General features: G+C 49.3%; 1 protein-coding gene across 8 annotated transcripts in view; it reads left to right on the forward strand.

Annotated features, from left to right (window-relative positions):
* The window catches only part of TMEM63B (transmembrane protein 63B), a 47,247-nt gene that overhangs the window by 15,694 nt on the left and 4,954 nt on the right, over positions 1-26,599 (forward strand). For 4 of the 8 annotated variants that reach the window (XM_079298495.1, XM_079298498.1, XM_079298502.1 and 1 more), the window contains exons 2-18: positions 13,050-13,257; positions 13,860-13,939; positions 15,404-15,442; positions 18,876-18,966; positions 19,728-19,765; positions 20,493-20,635; positions 20,903-20,954; positions 21,240-21,348; positions 21,871-21,941; positions 22,618-22,698; positions 22,832-22,955; positions 23,038-23,171; positions 23,318-23,455; positions 23,731-23,884; positions 24,153-24,259; positions 25,023-25,109; positions 26,513-26,578. In XM_079298495.1, the coding sequence (XP_079154621.1) occupies positions 13,072-13,257; positions 13,860-13,939; positions 15,404-15,442; positions 18,876-18,966; positions 19,728-19,765; positions 20,493-20,635; positions 20,903-20,954; positions 21,240-21,348; positions 21,871-21,941; positions 22,618-22,698; positions 22,832-22,955; positions 23,038-23,171; positions 23,318-23,455; positions 23,731-23,884; positions 24,153-24,259; positions 25,023-25,109; positions 26,513-26,578 (1,700 nt within the window). In that variant the 5' untranslated portion in view covers positions 13,050-13,071. Of the gene's footprint in view, positions 1-2,391; positions 2,518-13,049; positions 13,258-13,859; positions 13,940-15,403; positions 15,443-18,875; positions 18,967-19,727; positions 19,766-20,492; positions 20,636-20,902; positions 20,955-21,239; positions 21,349-21,870; positions 21,942-22,617; positions 22,699-22,831; positions 22,956-23,037; positions 23,172-23,317; positions 23,456-23,730; positions 23,885-24,152; positions 24,260-25,022; positions 25,110-26,512; positions 26,579-26,599 lie in introns of those variants that run through there. The other 4 variants (XM_079298501.1, XM_079298499.1, XM_079298500.1 and 1 more) reach the window with 2 other exon arrangements.

Genomic DNA, 26,599 nt, shown 5'->3' on the forward strand with positions numbered 1-26,599 from the left:
TACTAAGTGGTAATCTCATCTGGGTTATTAATTAGTAATTTATCTCAGAATTCCATAGTCTACTAATTATTTTTTTTCCCTCATGGTCTTGTGATGTGTTTGGGAAGGCCAAGCAACTTCATGCCTATAAAGAAAATGCCTCAGCCACTGCTTTGGATGGTTTCTTTTCATGCAATGCATGTGGTGTGTTGTTCCCATTCAGAAATGAGGTATGAAGCAGCATGGTCACTCCTGTGAACCAGCAAAGAACTGGGTTTTTGTCTCTAGGTAGCCTGATTCTTTGGAGTCCACTGACTCCTTTTTATTTGGGTGAGAGCCCCTCTGTGATGCTGCACCTCACATCAGCCCAGCCAGGCAGATGCCCCTGCCATAGAAGGTGAACAGTCTGGAATGTGATTTCTTGCTAGAAGCCCGTGGCGTGTGTGCTGCTGTGTCCAGCAGAGGGTTGGGGTTCTATGGGGTGGCCATCAAACTTCAAGACTTCGCACAAGGATGGAGACACGAGATCAGAGATAAGTGCCAGCTCAGGTTTGGGGCACCTGAACCCTCCACAATGTTTTCTTTTGACATTAGAAGTCACCTGTGGAAGCACAGAGATTGAAAGGCTTGAGAGAAAGGTGATCTCAGGAAATACGGCCAGAATCAGGAAGGGCTTGGCAGGGTAGCAGATGTGGTGGGATGGGAATAGCACAGCTCTTCTGAGCAGGTCTGTTTCAGAGCTAATTGCTACAGGTCCCATCAGGCTGTTCACCACTGATTTGCACTCTTCTTAGGGCAGTGCTTTTCATGGAAAGCAGCCTCCAGGCTATGATGCTTAGCTGCTCCTGGGTTTTCTTCAAACTCAAGCCCATGGAACGCACCCATGTCTGTTTCCCTTTCAGTAGCAGGGCCCAGGAAAGTCTGACCACCTTGCTGGCATTCCTGAGGGCACTGTTGGTGTCTGGTCTTAGTTCTTCTGTAATGCTGGTCTGTCTGGGCTGGAGGGCCATTCCTGCTTTCACCTCCAGCAGAGAGGTGAAGGCAGGAATGCCTTACTCCAGTGTTTGGTGTGCTCCACATTGTTTTTTGAGGTGACCTCCAAGCCATTTTCTTCATATCAAGTTAGGATTTTGGTGGTCTTAGTAGATGTGAGCACCCTGGCTTGAGCTAGGGCTGTGGGCAAGAGGAACCCAGACTGCTAAACTGCAGTCTTTAGTGGACTCTCATAGGCTTGATATTTGCTTTTGTGGAGCTGTGCTCCATGGATAAACAGTGACTCACAGCAGTTTCATCCAGTTAAAGTACTATTTCTTTGTTTGCCCTAACATTGAGATAGAGCTCACACTGCCACATCTTACCAAAAATTCAGTGCCCTCCTCCAAGCCCAAACAGCCGCTTTATCTCGCACACCTTTATCAGTGGCTCTAGGAGCCAGGCTGCTTACCTTGAAGTACCACTTCAGTGTTCCTTGGTCTCTGCTGGATCCCAGTGCCCAGCGCCCAACTGGCACTTTTTTCCCTGTGTTCCCAAGCCAGGCCCAGCTCCTCTTGCCAAGCCCGATGGGGTGGAGCAAAACCATTGAAAAGAAGAGCCTGATCAGCATCTCTCTAGTGCCAGTGGCTGGCTGAGAGCCCAGCCTGGTGCATGCCAGTGATTCCTGCCTGCAGACCCCAGCCCCAGCAGTCAAAAACAGGCAGAGCTGCCTGGAAAACTCAGGTAGGGGTAGGTGTTCAACCCTCATTTTTCCCAGAAGGTAAAGGTTATTTGGCATGTGTCTCTAGATTAGATCTCTCTGGCAGCATCAGAGCAAATATCACATAGAAGAAGAATTGGGACATCTCTGGGTCCTGATGTGCTAAGTGAGGTCCAACTGGTCTCTCAGCCTTTGGAGCAAGGACAGTCTCAATGCTCTGTTTAATGTCCATCTACCTCTGCTGTGACCTTTGTTATTTATTCAAGGCCCAGCAGGAGCTCATAACATCTGTTCCTCTTATTGGAGTTCAGTAGCTGCTGGGACAGAATGCACAAAGGGAACTGTATGCTGTAGGGTTTCCAATGTTTTCCAGTGGCACAGTTGTCCTAGTTTGGACACATTTGTGGCCAAGGTTGCCCTGCTGCACTTGGTTGTACTAGGTGCCATGCCAACCCTGTGTGTATTGACCTGGTGCCATGGGTTAGGCTGTGCTGCTGTTGCTGGAGCTCCGACTCTGCTGAGATTTCCCCAGTAGATGGAAAAAGCAAATTCCTAGATGGTCTCCTATAACTGTCCTGGCTTGCTGGCTACATCCAGACCTCTTGCTGTGAAAGCCCTGTGCTGATATCTGCTGTTGTTGAGGAACAATTGAAGACTTTCTTCCTTCTGCTGTTGCTGCCAAATCTCTTTACAACTCAGCATGAAGTCGTAAAGGGAGCTCAATTTTGCATCCTGCAGGGCTGTGATTACCTTGACCTTTGGTGTTCAGCTGTGCTGTGGGTCCTGTAGACCAACTCTGCAAGGCAAGCACTGTCTTAGGAATGCTTCAAGGAAGGTGGAAAAAGGTGAGAACATCCCCAGCCTGCAAATTGTAAACACTTGAATCTGCTTAAGGACCTTGGAAAAGAACCAGCCCTTATCTGTTACAGGAAGAGTGCCAGTGCCAGGATTTGAAGTAGATGTTCCTGTTTTAGGAGCAGCACTGAGGCTGCTCCTGTGGAAGCTCATGCAGTACCCTGGCAGCTTGTCCCTCAGTGGGGGGTTCCCTCTAGGTATCCTGGTTTACATTCTGGGTGTCTGCTGCTGGATGAGAGAGCCTGGCTGGTGGGCCCTGTCCTGCTAATGCTAACTTCTAACTTCTAACCAGTATATGAAGAGTATATGAAGTATATCCACTGTCTCCAGGGATGCTGCTCTAAGCACATGGACCAATTTTGCTACTGTTCTTGAATTGATGTGTGGTTTCAATTTTCACATGTCCTTATGGAGCAATTGCTCAAGAAAGGTGTTGTGGGTTGATACTGGCTGAATGCTCTGTGCCCACCAAAGCCACTCTCACTTCCACAGCCAGACAGGGGAGAAGGACTGTAACAAGGGGTTCCTGAGTTGAGAACTGGGAAAGAGCACTCATCAAATACTATCACAGGCAAAACAGGCTCAAATTAGAGATATTACTTGATTTTCTTGCTAACAAAATCAGAGCAGAATAATGAGAAGTAAAATAAAACCTTAAAAACACCTTCTCCCCAGTTCTACCTCCTATCCGAGTAATGCAGGGAGACAGGGAATGGGGGTTCAGGGTCAGTTCATCACCTGTTGTTTCTCCTGCTGCTTAGGGAGAGGAGTCATTCCCCTGCTCCACTGTGGGGTCCACTGACAGTTCTCTGTCAGTTTCTCCAAGGTGAGCCCATCTCATGAACAACAGCTCTTTGTGAGCTGCTGCAATGTGAGTCCATCCCACAGGCAGCAGCAGCCCTCAGACTGCTGCAGCATGGGTCACTGCTCCACAGGGTGCAGTCCTTCAAGGACAGGCTGCTCCAGCATGGTTCCTTTCAGGTCTCGTGAGAGTTCTCAGCCTCCTCTCAGGCATTCACTGCTCCAGTGTGGGTCTCCATGGACTGGAAGGAGATCTCTGCATCCCTATGGTCCTCCATGGACTGCAGGGGCACAGTTGCTTCACTATGGTCTTCACCACAGCTACAGAAGAATTGTAGCCCTGGTGCCTGGAGCATCTCCCCTCCCTCCTTCTCTGCTGCCATTGATGTCTATATACTGGTTCCTCTCATGTGTTTTCACTCCACTCTTCTCTGGCTGCGATTGCAACTGCACAATGACTTTTTTTTTCTTTCTTCTTGTGTATGTTATTGCAGAGGAGTTACCAGCATTTCTAATTGGCCCAGCCTTGACCAGCTTTGGAGCTGCCAGGGATTGGCTCTGCTGGAAATAAAGGAAACTTCTGGCAGCTTCTCACAGCAGCCACTCCTGTAGCAGCCCTTCCTTGCCCCCTCACCCCCCTTCCTACCAAAGCTTAGCCATGCAAACCCAGTAGAAAGGGACATGAAGCTTTTCTGGAGTAGCATCCAGGAGAGGTAATGCCTCAATCCTGTGTGTGCTGAGTTTGGTGGTGTCAGCTTAGGGCAGGAGGACCAGGCAAGAGAGAAGCTTACCCCCAATAACTCCTGGCTGCTCAAGCAGCTTTCATGCTGCAGAGTAAGGGATAGGGATGCTCACAGGACTGATGCAATAGTGTGTTCTGCCAGCCTCTGGTGAGGAACCAGCTGTGAAGCCCTGAGAGGTGGCTTGGACTCCTCAGAGAGATGCTCATTGCCACTATTTGGTGGCTTGCATCACTAGGGAGTTTACTTGATGGGAAGTGCTGGTCATAGTTCATAGGCAAGTGATTGTGCCCAGTGAACAAAATTGTCTTTGAATACTGTGCTGCAAGGAGGTAAAGACTTCTGTCATGCAGAAGAGAGGAGGAGGAAACAGTCAATGTGACCTTGAGAGACTAGATAAAAACCCCAGTTTTACGAGAGACATATGTTTCACTCAAGAGAACAAGCTGAGTGTAGGTGAGAATACCCAGTCTGTGACTGGCAGGAAATAGATACAAGGCCTGAGGAAAGATAAATATGTGATACTCCCCTATACACAAGGGAATTAAGGTCACAAGCTTTAGGATGAGGGGAGGTTACTGATAAACAAAGGAAAAAGGAATGAGAGCTGCAAGAGTGCAGAGCACCTGCTAAAAACATGCCCCTGTGCAAAAGGGACAAGATGGTGTTTAGTCACTTGAGAAATGAGGGAGACATGGAAAAATTCAGAATAAATATGAAATCACCAGGGAGACTGGTTTTTGTTTATGCCAAGCCAGATGTCATGCACCTGAAGAGCTCTCCTTAACAGTGCTTGAAAACCAAAGTCGTATTTGTGCAGTAAAGATCCTGTGTGAATAGTTACTCTGACTTAAAAAATGAAATATGGGAGAGCTAGCCTGGGGCAGACCCACAGATAGGTCACAAGGAAAGTGCAGACCATATGCAGGTAGTATATATGATGATAATAGACATGCAGGGATGATCAATAAGGTAATCCATGAAAAACAGCCATTGTGCCACTGGAATCCATAAACCAGAAGCTGAAGACTATTGGTATTGTGGAATTGTGAAGTCTGCATCCTTATCTTTGCTAAAAGTCCACTGGGAATTGGTGAAGTTGCTGCTGCTGGGGTGCTGAGTTATAGGTGAGGAAGCCCTTTTATCTGGGACTTACTCCCAGCCATATGACTTGGTTGCCATATGGCCACTGCTCTGCAGAATATACCATGGGATATATACCTCATCAGTCTAGCAGCCCTAATGGTTTATTGTGTTTACTGGATCACTGTCAGTGTATGCCTACAGCAAACAAGGGGAGCCAAACTGTAAGCAGTATTCTTTTATAAAGTAGAAGCTGATAAACAAACTTCATATCTTTCTGAGATTTATAGCCCAGGAGCTTGAAGGGAAAGTGACAGTAACTTAAGTGTTTGATTTGGTAACTAATTAAACACTAAATTTACTGTAAATCAGGGTGACTGTGATTCTGCCATGCAAACAGAAAGCTGATTGATGTGAGGAACTGTTTGATAGACTGGGCTTTCTCTTGATGGCAGAGAATGAGTTCCTTGCCATGGACTGGGACATATGGATAGGTGCCTATGAGACACCTATGAGGGCCTCTGTGTGGCATTGAGACTCCATAGTGTTTGTCAGCAAGCAAGCAAGATGGGACTGAGGAGCTCTCCTTCATGGTGCAGAAATGCCAGGTACCATGGCTGTGTTGTTCCTTGTAGCCAGGTTGAGGTAGTGTTTGTGTTGCCTTGGCAGCAGGACTGCACCAGGATGGTGTGTGGGTTTCACTGTTCACCAGACCTCTTTGAAAGGGAAGGGACCATCATCAGCTCTTCCCTGATCCAACCAACAAAATAACCCCCACACCTGATGGCCAGGCAGGAACAGACACCCCTTGCCTAGGAACACCCAGTCCAAAGGGATGTGAAAATTGAGGCAGGAACACAGCAGTGTGGGACATGCAGCGTGGGAGCAAAATGCAGAGCCAGAGAGACCAAATTGCCCTTAGGCTGAGGACAGATTAGCCAGCTGTGATGTGAGGAGCATCAACCACAGCATACTGGGTTTCAAGCTGTGGTGCAGCCCTTCTTGGTGTGGTATGTTATGTTCAGGGCATCATATGACTCTAAAGCCCTACCATCAGATTGAAGGCAGTTCCTGTAAAAAAGACCTAGCTGTTTGGAGCTAAATCCATATCACTTGCCAAGGCAGAGTGTTTCCAGTGGGTGAAGGCAGCATGCAGTATTTTGCTGATGTTCAAAGACAAGGCTTTTGTGATTACCCTGGGTGATTTTGAAAGGGACTGAATTGTGGACAGGTTCCTGACCTTCATGAAACTCAAACCTGGGTTTTACATGGATCCAAGTGCTCGCCACTGTTACAGATTGCTGTCATCTGTGCTAGGCACTGTCCCAGCTCAGGGTCACTTGTGTGGTTTGCAGTGCTTACAGTTGTGCTGGGAGCAGGACCAGAGTTCCTGAGCACTGGGATGTACACAGTGCAAGCCAGTACAAAATGGTGCTCTGAGCAGTGTGGGGTTGGGGCTGTGACAGTGACAGTACCTGCCAACACCAGGACTGGGAGATGAATGTGCACTAAAGGAAGGTGTGATGACCTTTAGTGGTAGGTATTTGAGGCCTAGTGCAAAGTCAGTTGTGAGCACTTCAGACCCAGGGCAAGAGTGCACTTAGGTTTTGTTGTGAATAAGCCAAGCCTGCCAGACCAAAGCTTTGTAGGCCTGGTGTCTGATTGGCTAGTTCAGAGAGGTGAAGTGTGCAGGGAGCTTTGTATTGACTGGAGGAGGTGGAAAGGAGACAAAGAGATGTAGGGCTTTGGCAGGCCTCCTCCTTTCTGCTGATACAGGACCAATCCCTGTTGTATGCTTGTCAGTGCTTTGCCCAGGCTTGTTGGAAATGCACTGGTAGCACATTTGCTTCTTGATGCTTTTTCCCTTGGCCTGCAGATCATGTTCCTCCTCACTGCACCCAGCACGTCAGCACTTCTCCAACCCTCAGCTGCCTGAATGCTCTGTGCCAGGTCTGAGGCATGGTGCAGGACAGCTCTCCCACTGCTGTGTCTGCACCAAGAGTGGTATTTTCCCTGTTTAGCTGTTGTACTCTGGGAAAGGCTATGAGCTAACTTGTAATCTCCTTTCTCCCCATCTGTTCTGAGACTATTCCCTGCTTACTTACCAGAGGCAGGTTATTCTCCCTGCAGTCTGCTTGTGGCTGCAAGCTGTTTGCTCAGAGCTCTGCTGGACTTGGCCACTTAGGTGCAGGTAGCCTAGGTGGCTGTTTGAGAGGGTGAGAAGGCTCCCTCAACCTTGGGTGCCAACTGCTACATGAGGGTCCTCAAGTGCTCAGTGCAGGCAGGTCTGTACTCTCCTGGCAGGCAGAGGCTCAGGGTGGCACATCCTTTGGGCTCAGGTTCCTGGGCTCACAGTGTGGGCTACCTGTGGTACTTAGGAGACCAAGGGGACCCCACAGGAGCAGGTCTGAAAGGTACAGGACGTGTCCACAGCACCCTCCACGTCTGAGAACCAAAGCATACCTCACCTCCCTGAGTGCTATTCCCCAGAGATTTAACAAGGTTTGGGTTGCTTTATTTTTAGTCTGAAAATTTAGTATTCTGTCCCCAGACCGACTGGTTTCCGGTTGTATGTCTCTGGACCTCCTGCCTGCTGTGAGACTGTCACATTTCCATGAACAAATGTGTCTCTACTAGAGCACGATCTCACTGTTCTAATTGCAGATGGAGTTATTAACATTTACTGGTGAGAAAACAAATGCATGTAGCTTGTGTGCTTACGTCATGTGAGCTCAAACATCCGTTTTATTGATTTATATTTTTCTGCAGGCGTTTCTCAGATCACCTCCTTGTGTCTGGCTGACATTAGTGGCGTGGCTGGAAGAACACAGACACTTGCCCGTGTCAGTGCATCTGTCTGCTGGTTAGCTGGCTGTCCAGCTCCTGCGTCACTCCTGCCTGAGTCCCAGCATAGTGCTTCCTTTTTCTTCTTTCCCTCTGATGCCAGGGGCTTGGCAGCAGCATGGGTACTGAGTGTGAGGGGCAGAGACTTCAAGATGAGCTGATGAGAATGAGAAATGCTCTTTTTGGGAAGTCCTGAAGTGCTGTTTCTGTTGTCTGTCCTGGCCTTACAGTGCTGCAGCAGAGTTCAGTGCAGGACTGGCAGTCTCCTCAACAGGTATCTTCCCAGTCCCCTGCCTGCAAAAACCCCTCAGACCTCTGCTGTGTGTCCCCCCTGCCAGGCTGTGGGATGAATACATAAGTATCCTGATGCACACTTTGCAGCCAGAGTCATAGCAGTGAAGGACCAAAGCATGTAATCTTGGCCTTTCCAGCCTCATTCTGCCTTCTTTCTCTTTGCAATGGATGGCAGCGTGGAGACTTGCTTGGCTGCTGTTTGGATCCTCATTTAGGTGCTGACCTGCAGGCCAGGGACAAAGACAAGGAGGAAGAGAAGTCCTGCCCTGCCCTGCTGAGCCCACCAAGCTCTCAAAAACAGCAGTTCTCAGGGCTGTGTTTGCACAGGTCTTCACAGGCAGAAGCTGGGGCTGCAGCAGCAGGTGAGATGTGCTTTAGGGACTTCAGGTAGGAAGCTGTGTGCCTCTGCTCCTGACACGTTTTGGTGAAAATACAGAACACTACGGACATGCTGGTCCTGCTGGGGATGTAGGAGCTATGCTGCAGGGCAGGGAACAGGCTTCTCTGTGGATGGGAGAAGCTTCCTCTCTTCCTCCTGTTAATAGGGAAGGAGATGGAGTCCAGTATTGCTGAATAAGAGTGGAAAATGCCTTTTGGCAAAGTCTGTCTTTTCTGTTTCGAGGAAGTCAGCATTAATTATGCAGAGTGCAGGAGGGGAAGCCTCTGGGGCTTGCATGGAGCCTGGTTTGATGTCCTGCTCTTACTGTGTCCTTGGCCCCACGATATTGTGGTGCCAAGCCATGCTTGTGGTCAGGAAAGGGCTTGGATACCTTGAGCTGGTCCCCACCATTCCAGCCTCACAGCAGCTTCCCATGAACTCCCTGCACCTTGTCTCTTGATGCTCCAGGAGCTCATTCTGATGTTAGCATCTCAGCCCAGGCTGAGCCAAGCTTACCCTGACCTTTAAGAGAAAGGAGGGACCAGGACAGACACCTTTAACCATGTTCCTCTTCCTGTGGTGGCAGCATAAGGTGTAAGGAAACACGCAGGGTCCTCCCCTAGAGGGAGACACTGGGATCAAAACAGAAAGCTCTGCTAAACCACCTCTGCTTTCAGCGTGTATTTGAGTTGAGGAGAGCAGCTGTTGCTAGAAAGATCCCCTTATTCCTCCCACACTGCTGGAAGGTGTTTCCTTTCATAATTGGGAACTGTGTTTCTGTACTGTAAGACTGTGCATGCTGCATGCACCACCTTTCCTCCCTGCCTGTGCTTTGACTGAAATACTGTACCCAATATCAGCTAGCCTGCAGGGCACTTTGCAGCACAGGACACTTTGGAGTGCCCTGCCTGGCTGAGGGTGGGGATGTAGAGTCCCCTGGAGTGAGCATCTGAGACCAAGGTGCAAACCAAATGCAAGAAAAGAGGTATTGCCAGACCCATGAGTCGCACTGTGCCTGGGAGAACCAGCCAGTCTCCTGCTCAGGTGGGAGACTGCTGGGAAAGGCCTTTGGTGAAGGATACTAGGTAGGCACTATTGATGAAGACTGCAGAGTTGGTTGCCAAAGCATTTTTCTTAGTTGCCTAATTGGTGTTGAAACCCCAGAGGTACCCTGGTGGGTCTGACCTAAAGTGATAAAATCACAGATCACCTCTAGCCTGCTCCCAGATGTTCTTGCAGCTGGGTCATGAGTGCTCTGAACATTCCTGTGAGCTTTTCCCAGCTTCCCACACACCTGAAGCACCTGTCTCCATGGGGAGCCCCTTGTGCTTACCAGGTAGGTGGAAGGTTGCATAACTAAGGATGGTGTGAACTGCTTCTGTGCCTCCTGACTCAGCTCATGGAAAGAGTGTGAGCTTTGGGTATATGCCACATCTTTTCCATTGCTGCGTGTTCTGGCTGGGTTACTGGGGAGGAAGGTTTATATCCAGTCCATCCTCTAGGCTTCAGGGGAAAAGTATATCTCTGGGACCTATCTCTCTGAGATGTCTTAAATTACCTATAGACTTGCAGAATTTGTCTTCAGCATGTAATGGTTTGTATAAATAATGTTTAGATAGGGTTGTGGGCAATGTGAGCATATGAGCCTCATTTCTGTTAAAAAAGACTACTGGAACAATGAGTCTTTAAAACATGCAAGAATGAGGTAAATAGTTTGGTGTCTGCAGAGGAAAATCATTGTTTCCTGATCTGTTGCAAGTCTCTCAATACTTGCAATGCTTCAATAACTTCAGTGTTATTGGTAAAATAACAGCATTTGGCAAACTTGTGTAACTTGCTTGGATGTTCAGAAAACCTCTGAAACTTCTCACAGAAAACTGTCTCCTGGAGGAAATGTAGAGTTCTGGCTCAAAAATTGGCTGAGGTTCCACAAAGTTAAGGAGTGAACTAGCAATTTTAATGTGACAAGAGCAAAGGCATGAGGTCCTTTGCTATTAATGGCCTGGAAAAGGTGATGTGCAGCAAGGTACCTAAAATCTGCCAATACCCTGGTGTCATTCAGATTTGTCAAGAGGAAGTGACTCCAAAGTGACACCACATGCAGTGAAGTGCTGTGAGAAGAAGCATGCAGCCAGGTATATTGGAAGGAGTGATTTGCTCTGGGACATGGTTGGCTTCTAATTTACTTTGGCTACTTAGGGCAGTGGGATTGCAGGCTGATGACAGAGATGCTTTTCCTCAATATATAAAGATGCCATCAGAGAAGTAAATTGTGCTCAGCCATGTGAGGAGTGGTGTAAGGATTGGGGTGCTGTTCTAGTAGTCAAGGTCATTTCCCTACCCAGGATGTTGTATGTGGTTCTGGTCACCTTTCCACAGGGTCAGAAAAGGTGTTAGGAATTAGAGCTAGAAGACATCTTGTGTCCTGGGAAGGAGAGAGCACTTGGTAGTGAACTTAGTATGTCTAGAAAAAGCAAACACTTTTCTTTGCCTTTTTTAACTATACAAGGAAAACCCAAGGCTGTGGTGTTAAAATGGGTTTGTAGTCTTTACTCAAAATCAGGAATTCATTGCTAAAAGTTTACAAGGCTCCCAAAAAGGATTGAGAGATATTTCTTATTTCATTCAGTTCTTCTAGATTGCACTTATAGAGGGATGTAACCATTCATGCTCCAAAGTGTGTGATATTCCTTCAAGTCTCATCCGATCATTTTTTTCCATCACTCCCCTAGAGCTTCTGAGTCTCTAGTTAATTCAGCCAGGGTGAGTTATCCCGTCTTCCCAATTTATTCTGAACTGTGATCTCATGTCTTGGCTTGTTCTTCTCCTGCTTTTCTGCTTCCTTGTTCTGCTCTAGTCTGTCTGCTCCATCTCTGTACCTGTGAATGATGTCTTAACAGGATGCTTTGTGGCTTTTCCAATTTAGCTGAACTCCCCCCCCTCAATGCCTGTACTCAGCTGGGCTTCTGCTTCTCGGGTTGCCCTTTGTCATCAGTGCTTCAGCTGGTTTGTAGCTGTGCACCTGTTAGAGCTGAGCTGGGAGGGATCACTTTGAAGCAGAGCTCTCTAGGTCACTGCAGTGAATTGTTTTGTGGTCATTATCTATCTAGTGTTGTGCTGTGGTGCTGATAAGTCTCTGCAGCCAGGCAGGAGATGGCCAGGATTATACCCGTGAGCTGGAGGTAAGAGTCCTGCATCCCCTCTGCTAATGTCACCAAACAATGCAGAGCTTGAAGGGCAGTGGTGATGGCAGCTTTCTCATCCTTTGGGCAAGCAATGGCTCTTATGCCCAGCCCTGGGGGATGGCATTTCTGAGGTGAAAAAAAGCCCCAGGCGTTGCCCAGAAGTGATACTCTGCTATCCAGCCTTTCTGTGTGGTTCATGGTAGTAGTGAAGGATTTGGGTAGTTTTGGATGCTGGATTAAGAGGAATGGTTTAGGGATCAAAAGCCTGTATGTATCTTCCTGCTATCACTGTTGCTTCTGCAACTGATGTGATTTTCTCAGCCTGTTCTGAAAAGTGGTTGTGTTTCTTTGTCAGTGTGTCCTTCTCTGAGTTACTCAGTTCACATTTATCCATCGCTACCATAATCATCTCTGTGCTTCTTACGGAGCTGCCCTGCACAGGAAGAGGAGGATCTCCCCATGTCCAAGCAGTGATGCTGACCTTCCGCCACTGCGGGTCTTGTAACAGTTTGGGGAAGGCATTGAAATAAATAAAATATTTGACCAGCTAAATAGTAGAGCCTAAGCCTCCTTTTACCCTTTGTGCTTGCATCTAAATGGCCTCCAAGTCAGAGGAAGGAGAGAAAACAAGCAGGGGATGTGACCAGCCCTTGATAGGTGCCCTGGGAGCTGGAGGCTGAGGCCCGCAATGAAGGGAGGGTGATGATTCAGCCTAATAAAGCTAATGGCTTTATGCAGTCAGGCAAAGGAAATTGTGGGATCATGATGCAGCAACTGTCCTTTAGCAATTTGTTTCTATCATCCAGACGTGACTTCATGTCCCAACCCCACCCTTTCACTTTTTCCGGTACCTAAATGCTTTCACTGCTGAGGAGGGGGAGCTGAGACACTGTGTTCTCAGGAAGAAAGGTAGTCTATGAGGCAGCTGCACATAAATGGTGTGAGAGTGGACAAACACTGAAGGGAATTCTGGAACTCTGTGGTGGGACCATAGCTGCTGAAGCATATGGGTTCTTCTGGCACCACTGAACTTAGGAGGCTTCTCAGATGACCTTGTCCCTGCACACTGGTCCCAGGAAAATCCTGTAGCACAGAGAAGCCTGAGCTAGCAGGCAAGGCTGGCTCCCAGCTGCAACAGGGCTAAGTTGTCATCAAACTGGCACACGTCTAACCAGCTCTTTCTGTCTTTTCCCCAGGGAAGACGATGAAGTTGTAGAGATGCTTCCCTACGTCATCGCCACCCTGGGCTCAGTAGGGGCCCCCTGCAAAACTCCCACATGCAACAACAACAACAGCACTACCAAGGACTACTGCTACAGTGCTCGCATCCGCAGCACTGTGCTGCAGGGGCTGCCCTTTGGTGGGGTGCCCACCGTCCTGGCCCTTGACTTTATGTGCTTTCTCGTAAGTCTGCCTACTGCTGCTTCAACACCTTCTCCCCTAATCAACCAGAAAATGAGGATGGTAATCGGATGATTAGGGTTGAGGGCCCTAAATGCCATCCCTGACTTTGCTGCTGCCTCACATTCTGGCCTTGATCATGTCTCCTAGATGCTGTGGGCTTAGCCACTACTGACTTAGCTCCAATACCACCACACTGAGCCCTGAAGGGCATTGCAGCCATAAGGATGGGGGCAATGTTGGGTCCCAAAACTTCCACTTGTGTTGCCAAGTCCCTGCAGCTTTATCCTGGCTTTGTGTGTTTCTCCTTAGAATCTGTGGGACCACAAATGAAATAGCCATAATTTTGACTTCTAGGAACCTCAGGGCATTTAGGTCCTGTGGGACTACCTTAGCTCTTGTGTGTTGCCTCTCCTCCCACAGCTATCCAGGTAGTCTGATTTAACAGTCCTGGAGAACTTGTGCTGTCCTGTGGTCTCAGTGTGCTCTTAATTGAGGACTCTCTCCCCTCCTACCCTCTCTGTGCCTGTGGCTCTGCATGCAGAGAACAAGGGCAGAGTTGGACAATGCCTTTTCTCACAGCTTTCTCTTTTGGTCTCTTTCAGGCACTGTTGTTTGTCTTTTCAATTTTGCGTAAAGTTGCTTGGGACTATGGACGCCTGGCTCTGGTGACTGATGCTGACAGGTAAGCATGAGAGAGTGGCAAGGGAATAAGATATGAGTAGTGTCCTTCTTTGCTGTGAGGCAGAAGGGATAAATCCCATTTTGTGTGCCTGAGCAGCTGGAGAGGAGAGGCAAATGTGCTGGTTGCATCCCCTGAGCTCCAGGAATAGGAAGAAATTCCCACTTACTGGCTATTTTGTTACAGCAGCCTTCTCCCAACACACAGAGTGGTCCCCCCTGGCTCCATATTGCTTATGGTCCCTTCAGAGATGTGCAGGGGCCCTTGCAGAGGAGCAGCAAATGGAGGGAGGAGAGGAACAAGAGGTCACAGGAAGGGTGAGGGCTGCCACAGTAAAGGCTTTGTTAAGCCTCTGAAGGTGTCTTTGTGACTCTGCTGGATGCAGTTCTTGTTAAGAGCACTTGACAGTAGTATGCTGCTTTTCCAAGTGTGGTACTGCTGTGCTGATCTGAGCTTAGCTCACATCCCAAGTGCTGATGAATTGGTCTGGGTGTGGATCCTTCCTGCCCAATGTGCTGTGGGCTACAGTGTCTGTCAGCAAAAGCTGGGGCCCATTTAGGATGGCAACTCCAGAGCAGAAGGAACATTCCCTGTACAACAGTGGAAAGAGTTGTTTTTTTCCAGCATCGAACCAGGAATTCTCCTGGATAGAGTTAGATACACAGCTGTGTCCCTGTCTCTGGTTCCTCTGCCAATCCTTTCCTGGTCTGGCTGGGGAAATCAAATGTACAGAGGTAGTGGAAGGGAAACAAGGAGAAAGGAATAATCATAGGAGACCTTAATGGGGAGAGGGTAGCAGGGTTAAGCAGTCTGGATCTGGGTGCTGGCAGGAAGCCATGGGGCTGCACAGCTCTGGCCTCTACTGAGGAGAGAGAACTGAATTTTCTCTGAGGCAATGCTTGAGCAGCTTGGGTGCAAGAGAGTGCAAGCAGTGGCTGTAGAGGGGTGCCAGCTGTTTGGAGAGGAGAGCTGGTAAGCACAGGGAGGGGGACAGGGTGGCTGTGGATCAACAGGACTGCAGTCGCAGGGAGAAGCCCATGCTGCTTGGCTCATCCACAGGGTGGGATGAGATTTTTCAGGAGGGGGATGCATGTGAGTTTGTTGCCAGAGTGAAGGTATATGGAAGGGGAGCTCAGATGGCAGTCAGGCAGTCCCTATAGTTTCTCCTACCTGACCTTGTCACTCAGGAGCTCTTTGCAATGGCCATGGAATGGAGCCTGGTCACCTTCCCAGTGAAGCCAGCTTCCCTTCAGCTGGCAGCAAAGCATTCTGCCCCTGGACCAGTGGGTATTCCAGTTTGCTGTGACTTGAGGCATTGCTGGGCTCTGGAAGAAAGGTCTTCTTGCAGGTTTCTCTTCTTCAGGATGATGAGGAGCCATGTTGGATACACAGTTCCCTGCAAAAGAGGAGAACTCAGCACCTACTCCCATAGTTGTAACCTGTCCCTTTCTGTTTCTGTGCCCCCAGGCGCCGACGCTGGGAGACGGAAAGAGAGGAGCGGGAATAGTATGTTGTTTTTTCAGGGTCTCATTTCTTGTCTCTTTCTTGCTCACAACCTCTCTCTCCTTTTTTCTTGCAGCTGTCTTGCTTCTGAACTAATCTAAGTGGCTGGGAGTTTGGGCATGAATTTGTGTCTCTTGGTGGATTTGTGCTCTTTCCCTCCCCTTTGTGTCATCCACTACCACAGCTGAATGCACCCTGGTTTTCCCCTAGTAGCCCTTAAATGCTCCTTGAGAGCAGTAGTGCCAGGGAACTTGCAGCCCTGACCAAGGCAGAGGGTGGTGTATCACATGCCCTGCTCTATCTGCTTGTGTCCAGCTATCCTGTCTTATGATGGAAGTAAACAAACCTGCTTGCCTGAGCCCACAGTATACTTGGTCAGTCAGGTTCAGGAGAGGCTACTTTGCCTGGTTCTTCTTGTTCCAGGTTGCCACAAGAGCTGTTCCCTCACCATCTGCAAAGGTAGGCAGATGCACAAAGAGGATCTGGCAAGAGTACTGTCTTTCCTTTTTACCCCATGAGGCTGCTGGGACCAGGGCAACCTTTGGCCCTTGTCCCTTACAACCTAAACCCACACCCAGCAAAGCAGTACTCTTGATTTTCTTTCCTCCCCTGTGGAAGAAACCTTTTGCCTCAGTGCTGCTGAAAGCATCCTTTGTCACCTTGGTCTAGTGGTACCCATTAAGCCCTACCATGGACTGTCCTCTGTGTTCTTACCTCTTTCTTGCTGCTTTTATGCCTGAGAAAAGACCACTGCGTGTGCCTTGCTGGGTATATGCTGCAGAGGGAACGATCACAGCTGGCAGTGCACAGCCTGCCATGGTCACTCCAGCCACACTGATTTGTCTGAGACCAGGGCAGCAAGCTGCAGCCTCCTTTTCCCACTGGCAAAGCAGGGCCCTGCTACTGCCTTGAAGGAGGTACAAGAACATGGCTGTTTTCACAGCTGATCCTTGCCCTCGGGAGCAGAGCAGTCAGAGTTGTTAGAACTGGTGGTTGCTGTGGTACATGGCACAGAGGGGACCCCTCGCTCATGCTTGACTGCTTCACTAGTGGTTGGCCCTGCTTCAGGTGTGTGGCAACTTTTCACTGCTAACATCTTGGAGAGGGAGTAAGGCTGAGGTAGTAGAGCCATTATGCTTGAGGATTTTTCAGGGGGCCGCTTCATTTATCCTTACAAGTTCTTGTCTCTCTCCAAGGGGCCACTTCTTCCTGCTCCTGTATTTCATTTGAGCTTGTTGGAGCCATCTGCTCCACACACACCACCTCTAAAGCTACTGCATATGCTGGGACAGTTAGCAGCCAGAAGCCTCCAAAAACCTGCAGAACTCAGTGAGGAAGTCTCATTCTGTCTGTGCTCCTTCAAGGCTAATGGCACATTCCCATCCCAGCTGTTCTCTGCTGGGGAGTGCAGTAACAGCTGATGGGTTAGGAACATGTATATGTCACCTGGTGCTCCTAGTCCCTGAATGTACAACATGGGTCTTTGCAGGAGAGGGCATCCTCCTCTGCTGTGTTCCCTTTCCCTGACAACCAGCAAGTGCCCTTGTCCTGTGACTTGTCAGAGCTTGCAGTAGCCTTCAACAATCTCAAGTGGCAGCTCAGTCTGCACTGGGAGGTGATGGCACTTGCACCTCTGTGTATGAGGGAAGTGATCACAGAGCCCTGTGGGGCTTTGCCACCTGTGCAGCCACCTCCAGCTTTGCACCCCAGCAAGCCCTTCCCATGGTATGCCTGGTCTGCCCACTTGGAGCCTGTGATTCCTTTGGCCTGAGGCTAATTGTGCCTCAGACCCTGGCCTTCTCCTTCCCTGGCAAGGCCTGCACCAAACCTGCATCATGCAAGATCCCACCTTAATCTTGTGATTTAGGGCAGTCTTGCTTTCACCCACTTACACTGCTTTCATCTTTTCCATAGTGCTTTGCATTAAAAAATCTCCATCCAAGTGCAGGTGCTGTTGGACCTCCCTATTCAGCTTTCTATCTTTGGAAAGGTTTTGCATCTTCTGTCTTCTAAACACTTCATGTCATCCTGATTATTGTCACTGCATCCCCCTGCACAGAGCTGAGTTATCCTGGTTATCCAAAAACTCATGGTGTCATCATGCTGGGCTTTTCTCAGGGCAGAAGTTTCTCTTCAGCAGAAATTCACTCTTGCTGCCTGTGCCCAGCTGCAAGGCCTCTGTGATTATAAAGACTGAAGGTGTGAGAGCTGGATTGAAGCTGTCTCTCCCTCCAGCAGAGCAGGGCGCTGGGCAATTGCAAGGCACACCACTGTCTGATTGGCACTGCTGTAGTCCCCTGACCTACAGCTAATCTCCTTTACCCTGTTTCTGCTACTTCCAGCTAGGAACTGGGGAACTCAGCAGGTGCTACTCTGCTTTGAGAGAGGACATGTGTCTCATTCACTTTCCTTCAGAATGTTCATGAGCATCTCTGCTTGTTCTCCTTCCCATAGTGTTATCCACTTCCTCTCTAGCACTTCTCTCAGCAGCTGTTTGTATTCTTGCCCATCTTACCCTCCTTGAGCCTGTACTGACTAAAGTGGGACCATATTTTCATTTTTTTCCTTTGTTTCTAGCCTTGAGATCAGTCATCTTTCTTCTTACATCTCTGAGATCCAGCCTGCTGTTGTCACCTTGCAAGTGCTATTTAATTTAGGTGTCTGGACCACTTTCTTGCCTCCTTTTCCAGCTGCCCTCTGCTTCTGTAGTGGGTGCTGTTGTCAGCCTTGGATGCTTCTGCTGTAGGTTCTTCATCTAGGTCCCTGCCTCTGGCTGGAGTGAAGTGGTTTTGTGATATTCACCCCTTTTGCTTTCCTGTCCTTTAGCATGGAGACATTCAGTTCTAGCTGTCTGCCCTGCTCCTCCTCAAGGGATTTCCAGGTTGGAGGCTCAGCTGAGGCTGGGAGGCAGGTTGCACTGAGCCTGGCTCCAGGCAGCTGCATTCTTCCTCCTGCATTGAAGCACTAGGGGTGGGGAGGACTGGTGTAGCAGGATGCAGCCCACCAGACTCCTTCCTTCCTCTTCCTGAAGATGTCTGAGGTCCTCCAGGACAGGAATTGCTCCCAGTGCCTCTCCAGCTATGCCAGAGCCAGAGGGGCTGTGGCAGCCTCCAGTTCTCGCTTCCTTTCCGCTGTCTAAACCCTGTGCTAAACAGACCTTATCTCTCCTCTGTGGCAGCCTCTGCTTGCAGGGACTGCCACAACAGTGCCTTTCAGAAGGTGCCAAACAAGTAACATCCATGGGCTTTGCCAGGCTCAGCATGCCATCTGAGGAGGGTTCTCTCTTTACTGCTATCTCTGATCTTACCTCTCTCCATCTCCCTGGGTGCAAACTGACCTGAATTAACCTCTCGTCTCCTGGGTGCTCTTGGTTCCTGGCCAGGCTGCCTCTTCGCATCTTCTAACTTTCTCCCTCACCTCCCACTTGTCATTTTAGCGTAGCCTCCGCCCTGCATTCTGACAACCATGACCGCTACGAGCGCCTCACCTCCGTCTCCAGCTCTGTGGACTTCGACCAGAGGGACAATGTGAGTAGCCACAAGAGTCAGACACTTGGCGGGGCCAGGAGCCCACAGCTTGGCTGAGCCCAGGGCTCTTCAGAAGAGATACTTGTGCCTGTTCCTGGGCCTTAAGTCCCACATCTTGTAGTGTGTGAGTGTGGAGCTCAAGGCACTATGCAGCTCTTAGACATGTGCTTAAATAAATAGGCTCATCCCTGTGGCTTAACAGACATCTGTCCAGCCTATAATCTCAGCATTACAAACAGTGCTTGCTTGCCAACTCTTCCTCACATTGCAGTCTACTTCTGCTGGCTTTTTCCTTGTTGAAGGGGAGGATAATGGGTGTGATGGATGGGGGGTGAAGCTCCCCCAGATGTCCTTTGAGGAGCATTGCTTTGGCCCAGCCTACCTTCCCAGTCCTTACAGAGCTTCTCTTGTCCACGATGGTTGAAGTACCTGTATGTGGACTTTTCTGGGTCTGACATAGTTTTGAAAATCTTCCATATTAGTCAGGAGCCCATGGGTTGCCTGGAGGTTGAGCTGCCAGTTGGCAGGGGAGATCCACACAGCAGAGTCCAACTTGTGTTGTGCTCCATGGAGTAGCACTGCCGCCACCTTCACCTTGGCCCATCTGTGGCTCTGTATATCTGGATGCTTGTGGTCTGCCCCCTCCCAAGCCAAGTATGTGGACGTGCAAGGCCAGTCTGGTCACTGGGTCCTTTGAAGGAGGGAGCTGGGATGAAGGAACACAATGTGTTATGAAACAATCCTATTTTCTTTTTGCACAGGGTTTCTGCTCCTGGCTGACGGCCATCTTCAGGATAAAGTAAGTGCCCCAGGACCTGTATGGGGAACTCACATGGGGAAGGAGTGGCAGTGCAGGGTTGTTGGGACACCCAGTGCAGCACAGCTTCATGAAGTCACTGCCCTTGCTGCAGCCTCCTCTCTAAAGAGCACAAGTGAAGTTTGTCCTCTGGAGAGGACAAGCAAAGACAAGACTACGTGAGGAGTCCAAAAGCCAAAGTAAGGTCACAAAGTGAGTCTGTGACAGAAGAGAGAACCCAGGTCCATGGCTGCCCTACCTCAGTCCTATCTCAGAAACACTGTCCATTGCTCTGCAAGGATACTTATCTCCCTGGCACTTGCTAGGGGAGCTGCTGTCTATGAGGAGAGCACTGGGACATGCAGAGAGATACCATCAACCTGATGATGCACAGGAGTAGTGTCCCAGGCACTTCTATTCACAATGCTGTGGGATAGCATCAGCATCTATATCTTAGTAGGGAAGGCAAGGCCCACCTGAAGGGTATAAAATGTGTTCAGTTGCCTCGGGGCAGAGAGCAGGGCTGTGGGGAGCAGGACTGGGTGATTATTGCACAGGCAGGTTTCTGCCCAGGCTGCTTCAAGGCTGAGTGCTGGGCTCCCAAACTCAGAGTTTGGCTACAGCTCTGTAGGGCAGAACAAGGGTTGATGTGTGTACTCAGATCAGGAGAGCAGCTGCTACCCTGTACTTTTCCCCAGCACTTGCCTGACAGCTTTTCTCTCCCTGGCAGGGATGATGAGATCCGGGACAAATGCGGGGTTGATGCAGTGCACTACCTGTCCTTCCAGAGGCACATCATTGGGCTGCTGGTGGTCGTGGGTGTGCTTTCCGTGGGCATCGTGCTACCTGTCAACTTCTCAGGGGACCTGCTAGGTGAGAACAAGGATCCTTTGGCTGGGCTGGGGCATCTGTTTTCAACACCATGTTCCACACCACTGGGTAGCAGTGGAGGGCGGGACAGGACTGGCACAGACAACTCTAACTGCTGTCTCACTTTGACTGTAGTGCATCCACAGGGTCATCCTGTGTAACTTGGCTTTTTAGGTATTCTACAGGTGATACTCTTGCTGTAGCTCACTCTAGTGGTGCTCTGTCCCACTCAGAATAACTGAACATGTTTGTTTCTGCCTCTTTCTCTAGAAAACAATGCCTACAGCTTTGGGAGGACAACTATCGCTAACCTGAAGTCTGGGTATGTGTGGGCAGGGGTGGGATGTGTAACTGAGGCCCTTGAGGGGTGTTTTGTAAATATTCACTTGCTGCAGAGCCTTATCTCCTTTAAGGCTGTATTTCTGCCCTTGCTGTGAGGCTACTGTCCCTGCTTCAATTTCCAGGCTGAGCTCCTGGAATTTGGTTGTAGAGCTTTACTGTGCTATGCTGAATACACTCATGACCCAGTGCCTTCAGGACCTGACCAGCCATACACAGACTTGTAGTGGCAAGCTTGCATTAACCTTTGTGGTCTCCCTTGTGACAGGAATAACCTGCTGTGGCTGCACACCACCTTTGCTTTCCTGTACCTGCTGCTGACCGTGTACAGCATGCGCCGGCACACTTCCAAGATGCGCTACAAAGAGGATGACTTGGTGAGCAGGATCTGGCCACTCCCACAGGCATATTTGCCTATGCCCTGTGGTCATGTCAGGTAGCCTTGGAGAGAATGCTGAGCACCTCAATTTCCACAGCAATTTAGTGCTGTCATGTTTTTATTCTGCCTGGCCAAAAGCAAATCACCTCCAGAGCAGCAGCCTCGACTGCCTGTGGGGAAACAGGAGAGACCTGTACTGGGTAAACTCGTGGAAGGATTCTTCCTCCCATTCTTCCTTAGGGGTTGTTCCAGCTGCTTTTGCCTACTTCATTTCTGAAAGATAGCAGTTTCTCTCTTCAGGCACCTACAGTGTAAGTCCCTGCCTGTCAATCTGCAGCACACCCAGGTGCAGGATGACAGCAACTAGCAGCAGCACAGTAGAGGGGTAGGCCCTGGTAGCTAGAATTGATGGTGCTGCTCTTTTTCACCACTGATGCAGGTCTTGGGAGGAGGGTTTGCTGCAATCTGCTTTTTTGCACCATCCACACCTACCTATCCTCTCCTTCTCTCTTCTTTTCAGGTGAAGCGAACTCTATTCATCAATGGGATCTCAAAATATGCTGAGCCAGAGAAGATCAAGAAGCATTTTGAGTAAGTCTCACTGGGTCCCTAAAGACTGCTCTGTAACAGGGATGTTTTTATTAGGGTTGTACTAGTGCTAGCTGGAATGGCAATAATACATTGAGAGCAGAGAGCTAGGCAAAATCCTTTGTTTTGTGCCTTGAGATAGGCTCAGTTATCTCTTGCAGAGACATCTGGGGTCAGTGTGGTAAGCAATGGACAGGGCATGTCTTGAGTTGTAGTTAAGTTCACAGATGAGATACAGGCAGGAGCTGCTCAAGCGGTGACTGTGGGATGTTGTGCTGATGCCCTGATTACAGTCCTTTGTAGAAGGACCATGTTTAGAAGCACCATGGGTAGAAAAGAAATGCTTTATACACTTTGGAAACCCTTCTGCCTGTTTCTGACTGTACGTCTGTGAAGGCAGAGTGGGAAGTGTGGGGTCAGAGATGCCCTAAGCTGCTATAGGGCAAAAGCCCAGAAGGGCTCCTTGTGCCAAAGCCTAATGGATATAGCATTTGCCCTGTATTTTGTGTCTGCTGTAAGGGACAGAGCCTGCAGGCTCCCCTGCAAACTCTTGGTACGTATCACTGTATTCAGCCCAGGACACTCTTCTCAGGACCAGAAAGAAGTCCTGAACACTTGGGGTTTACTTGAGGGGTACCTTTGGTGCCAGTTGTGATGAACTGATGCTTCTCATCCACAGGGAGGCCTATGCTAATTGCACTGTCCTGGAGGCCCGTCCCTGCTATGATGTTGCTCGGCTGATGTTCCTCGATGCAGAGAGGTAACCTCTATTTTGGGAGAAAAGGCAGAGTGGGCTGGTGCAGCTGATACCCCCTCAAGTCTGGTGCCACAGAGCTTTTATGAGTCATCCTCTTTCTTTCCTTTCTTCCTTCTCTTCTGCTCTTGTGTTTCAGGAAGAAAGCTGAGCGTGGACGAATCTACTTCACCAACCTGCAGAGCAAGGACAACACCCCATCCATGATCAACCCCAAGCCCTGTGGCCACCTGTGCTGCTGTGTCATCAGGGGCTGTGAGGAGGTAGGGGAGAGCTGGAGATGTTGGGCAGCAGTTGGGTGTCCTGTTCCCAGATCATCTCTCCTCTGACCTCTGTCCTGCTTAGGTGGAGGCCATCGAGTATTATACCAAGCTGGAGGAGAAGCTCAAAGACGACTACAAGCGGGAGAAGGAGAAGGTTAATGAAAAGCCTCTGGGGATGGCCTTTGTCACCTTCCACAATGAGACTATCACAGCCATGTGAGTGCAGATGGTCCTGCCCTCCCCAAGAAGGTGACTTGTCCCAGCCTTTGCCTTAAATCAGAAAAACAGCAGTGCTAAGGCATCCCCTCAGCTTGTGCCTTGCCCGCCTTTTGTGTCAGCATATCCCTCTCTCTCTTGTCCAGAATCCTCAAAGATTTCAATGCTTGTAAGTGCCAGGGATGTGCATGTCGTGGGGAGCCCAGAGCCTCTTCCTGCAGCGAGTCCCTCCATGTCTCCAACTGGACTGTCAGTTATGCTCCTGATCCACAGAACATCTACTGGTGAGCAGCTCTGTAGGGTTCAGTGGCCCTTCCAGTGGGAAAGGGGTGCACCCTCCCTTTCTCCATCTTCATCTGCTCCTCCGGTAACTGAGTGAGTTGTTCTTGCTGAAGCCCAGCCTGGCTGAGCTAGAGATCTGATCTGGCTGGGAGGGGGAAAGCCTTGGGCTGGCACCCCAAGTGCTGTTCACTAGGCTGGGCTGTGGTGTGCATGCAAGGCACCACACCTGGTATTCTATCCTGTACAGCCATCCTGATGCCTTCTTTCTCCATCCCAGGGAGCACCTCTCCATCCGCGGCTTTATATGGTGGATCCGCTGCTTTGTTATTAATGTGGTCCTCTTCATCCTTCTCTTCTTTCTCACCACTCCTGCTATCATCATCACCACTATGGACAAGTTCAATGTCACCAAGCCTGTGGAGTACCTCAATGTAAGGACTTTGGAGACAGGTGCAGGGTGGGTAACACAGGAACCACCCCGAGGCACAACATCCTCTGCAAGGCTGGGGCTAGGGAGAGAGGTTGTTATTGTTCCCCAGGTCCTGTCAGCCTGACCATGAGGGAGGTGCTGAGCCTGGACTGGGTGCAACGGCAGTCGCAGTGCTGGGGCCTTGGCATCAGCAAAGGCAACTGTACCTGTGGCTGGCATAAGACCTGGAGCACCATGTAATATGCAATTTCTTCTCTGGCTTCTTGCAGAACCCAATCATCACCCAGTTCTTCCCCACACTGCTGCTGTGGTGCTTCTCTGCTCTTCTGCCCACCATTGTGTACTACTCTGCCTTCTTTGAAGCACACTGGACCAGGTAAGGACAGCCAGCACCTGTTCTTACCTTCTCAGTGAGCTGATGGCCACTAGACACTTCTCACTGACATAAACTACAGGCTGGATCTTTCTGCTTGAACCTCTGTCTTCCACTCCAAGCATGGTGCTATATTGCATCTCTTGGGCACCTGGGGACTGCTGTGGACAGATGTTCTGCCGGTCTGTAGCTGTGTTGTGCAGCTGGGTTGTCTGAGCAGAGCTTGACAGGTCTACAAGAAGAGGAAAGCTGGGAGGAGTTTGGGCTGGTCACTATGAGAAATGCTAATAGAGAGGGAACTCTCAGCTCAGGTGAGCAGGCAAGGGTGGTGTGCCTGTACCATGTGTAAGATGTAGCAGTTCCAAGGGAAAATCATTGTAGCTGCTCTGGCTTCTGGCCACAGGGAAGATACTTGAAGTGCAGAGCTCTAGAAGCATGCTGCTTGTGAGGCACATTCCCCACAGGACACGCAGTGTAAACTTGTTTTCTGGTCTGTGTTGGAGAGACTGGTGAGGAGGGTGTCACCAGCTCTTGGGATTGCAGGTCAGAGAAGATGATTGCAGAGTCTCTAAGATAAGGGGAAAGAAACAGAGACTTGATAACAGATTTCAAATGTGCCAGAGGGAAACGGGATGTATTAATGTACTGGCAACAGACAGAGTGGGATTTAGATTAGACATTGGGAAGTGCTTACTGATGGGAAGCCATTGGGAGCACAGCTTGTGTGGCTGGTGGGGTGAAAGGTTAACAGCCTCTCTGTCCTCAGGTCTGGAGAGAATAGGACAACCATGCACAAGTGTTACACCTTCCTCATCTTCATGGTCTTGCTGCTGCCATCGCTGGGCCTGAGCAGGTAGGGGTTGTGGGAAGGGAAGGCAAGTGCAGACATGTGGATCACAGGGAGGGTTGAGGTGCACCCCTTATTGCTTTCTTTTTACAACATCCTTTTCTCACTGCACTGGTGCCCTGGCCACCATCACCTTGGGAGACTGGTGTTTAATTTTATTTGAGGGAGAGCAGGCCAGATCATACATGACTGGGTCTGTAGGTCTTCATTGACTCAATCTGCAGACACATTGACATGGTGTTACAAATAATGCATCAAAAGTTGGCATGGTAGGTGAGTATGTGTGAAAAATCTGCTCAACGTCTGCTGGTGAAGGAGGCATTCTCCATCTCTGTGCTCAGTGTACAGTCCAAATTTTGCACAAAACTAGTGAATTCCCCCTTTAAGCCAGACTTGAATAGGTTGCACTGCTTGGCTGGATGGGATAGTGTGGGTACAGAAGTGCTCATCTGTTTGGGTGCATGCCTCAAATCTTCCTGCTGAGTTTATAGAATTGCCCTGTGGGAAACACATCACTGGTGTGTGCTCTAGTGCTGAACAGAGGCCAAGTAGGGGAACGGTGTGAGGAGGAAAAAAAGCAGGGAGTGGGTGGGGGACAGGGAACTCTGGCTGTGCTAGTTCATTCTTTACACATTGTGGGGTCAGGGATCTTTAAGATCCCTACCAACCCAAGCCACTCTATGATATTATTGTCTACACCCCACCTAAATTCCATATTTGAGATACAACCCGTCAGTGGTGATGTCAGTCAGCTGAGAATAGACAAACCCTCTGATAGTGGCAGAAGAATAGTCCTTCATCCCACTGGTTGACTACATGTTTGCAACAGATAAAAAAAGCTTTGTTGCATGTATACTTGCATCTTGGGCAGGTGAATGCTCTCAGAAGGTTTGCATTTTGACCAGAAAACAGACCATACTTTCTTTTGAGGAGTTGATCCCCCTGCTGTTTCCTGTTGGGTTTTGTACCCCACCAGTGCCAGAGGATTGGATAGTTTTATATTGAAAAAATCAAAATTGAGGAAAATGGGATTTGTTTCATCTAAGGGATTTTTAAATCTCTTATTGGGAGGGTACCTTGTGCCTAATCAATTTTTTCTGTAGAGTCAGTCATCTGTTCCTTACATGGATGTTGTGCTCAAACAGAGGAAACATATTGATAGGATCAGGGTAAAGGGATAAGAACACACATGAATGGGAAGCTTTACATCCCTTTTCAAGTGTTGAATTGTTTTGTTCTGTTTTATTTTTTTCCAATGTCCAGTTTACGTAATTGCTGGTGGCACACTCCAACAGGGAACAAAACAGTCGATGGTCAGAGTTTTGGATCCTTCTAGATATTTGCCATGTGCATTTGTCTGTCGCTGCTTCTGATGGTTCATCTTTTCTTCTTGCCTTCTTCCCCCACAGCTTGGATGTATTTTTCCGCTGGTTGTTTGACAAAAAATTCCTTGCTGAAGCTGCCGTGCGATTTGAGTAAGTGGAATTGAGCAGAAA

The sequence above is a fragment of the Erithacus rubecula genome (assembly GCF_903797595.1).
Source record: "Erithacus rubecula genome assembly, chromosome: 2".
Lineage (NCBI taxonomy): Eukaryota > Metazoa > Chordata > Aves > Passeriformes > Muscicapidae > Erithacus > Erithacus rubecula.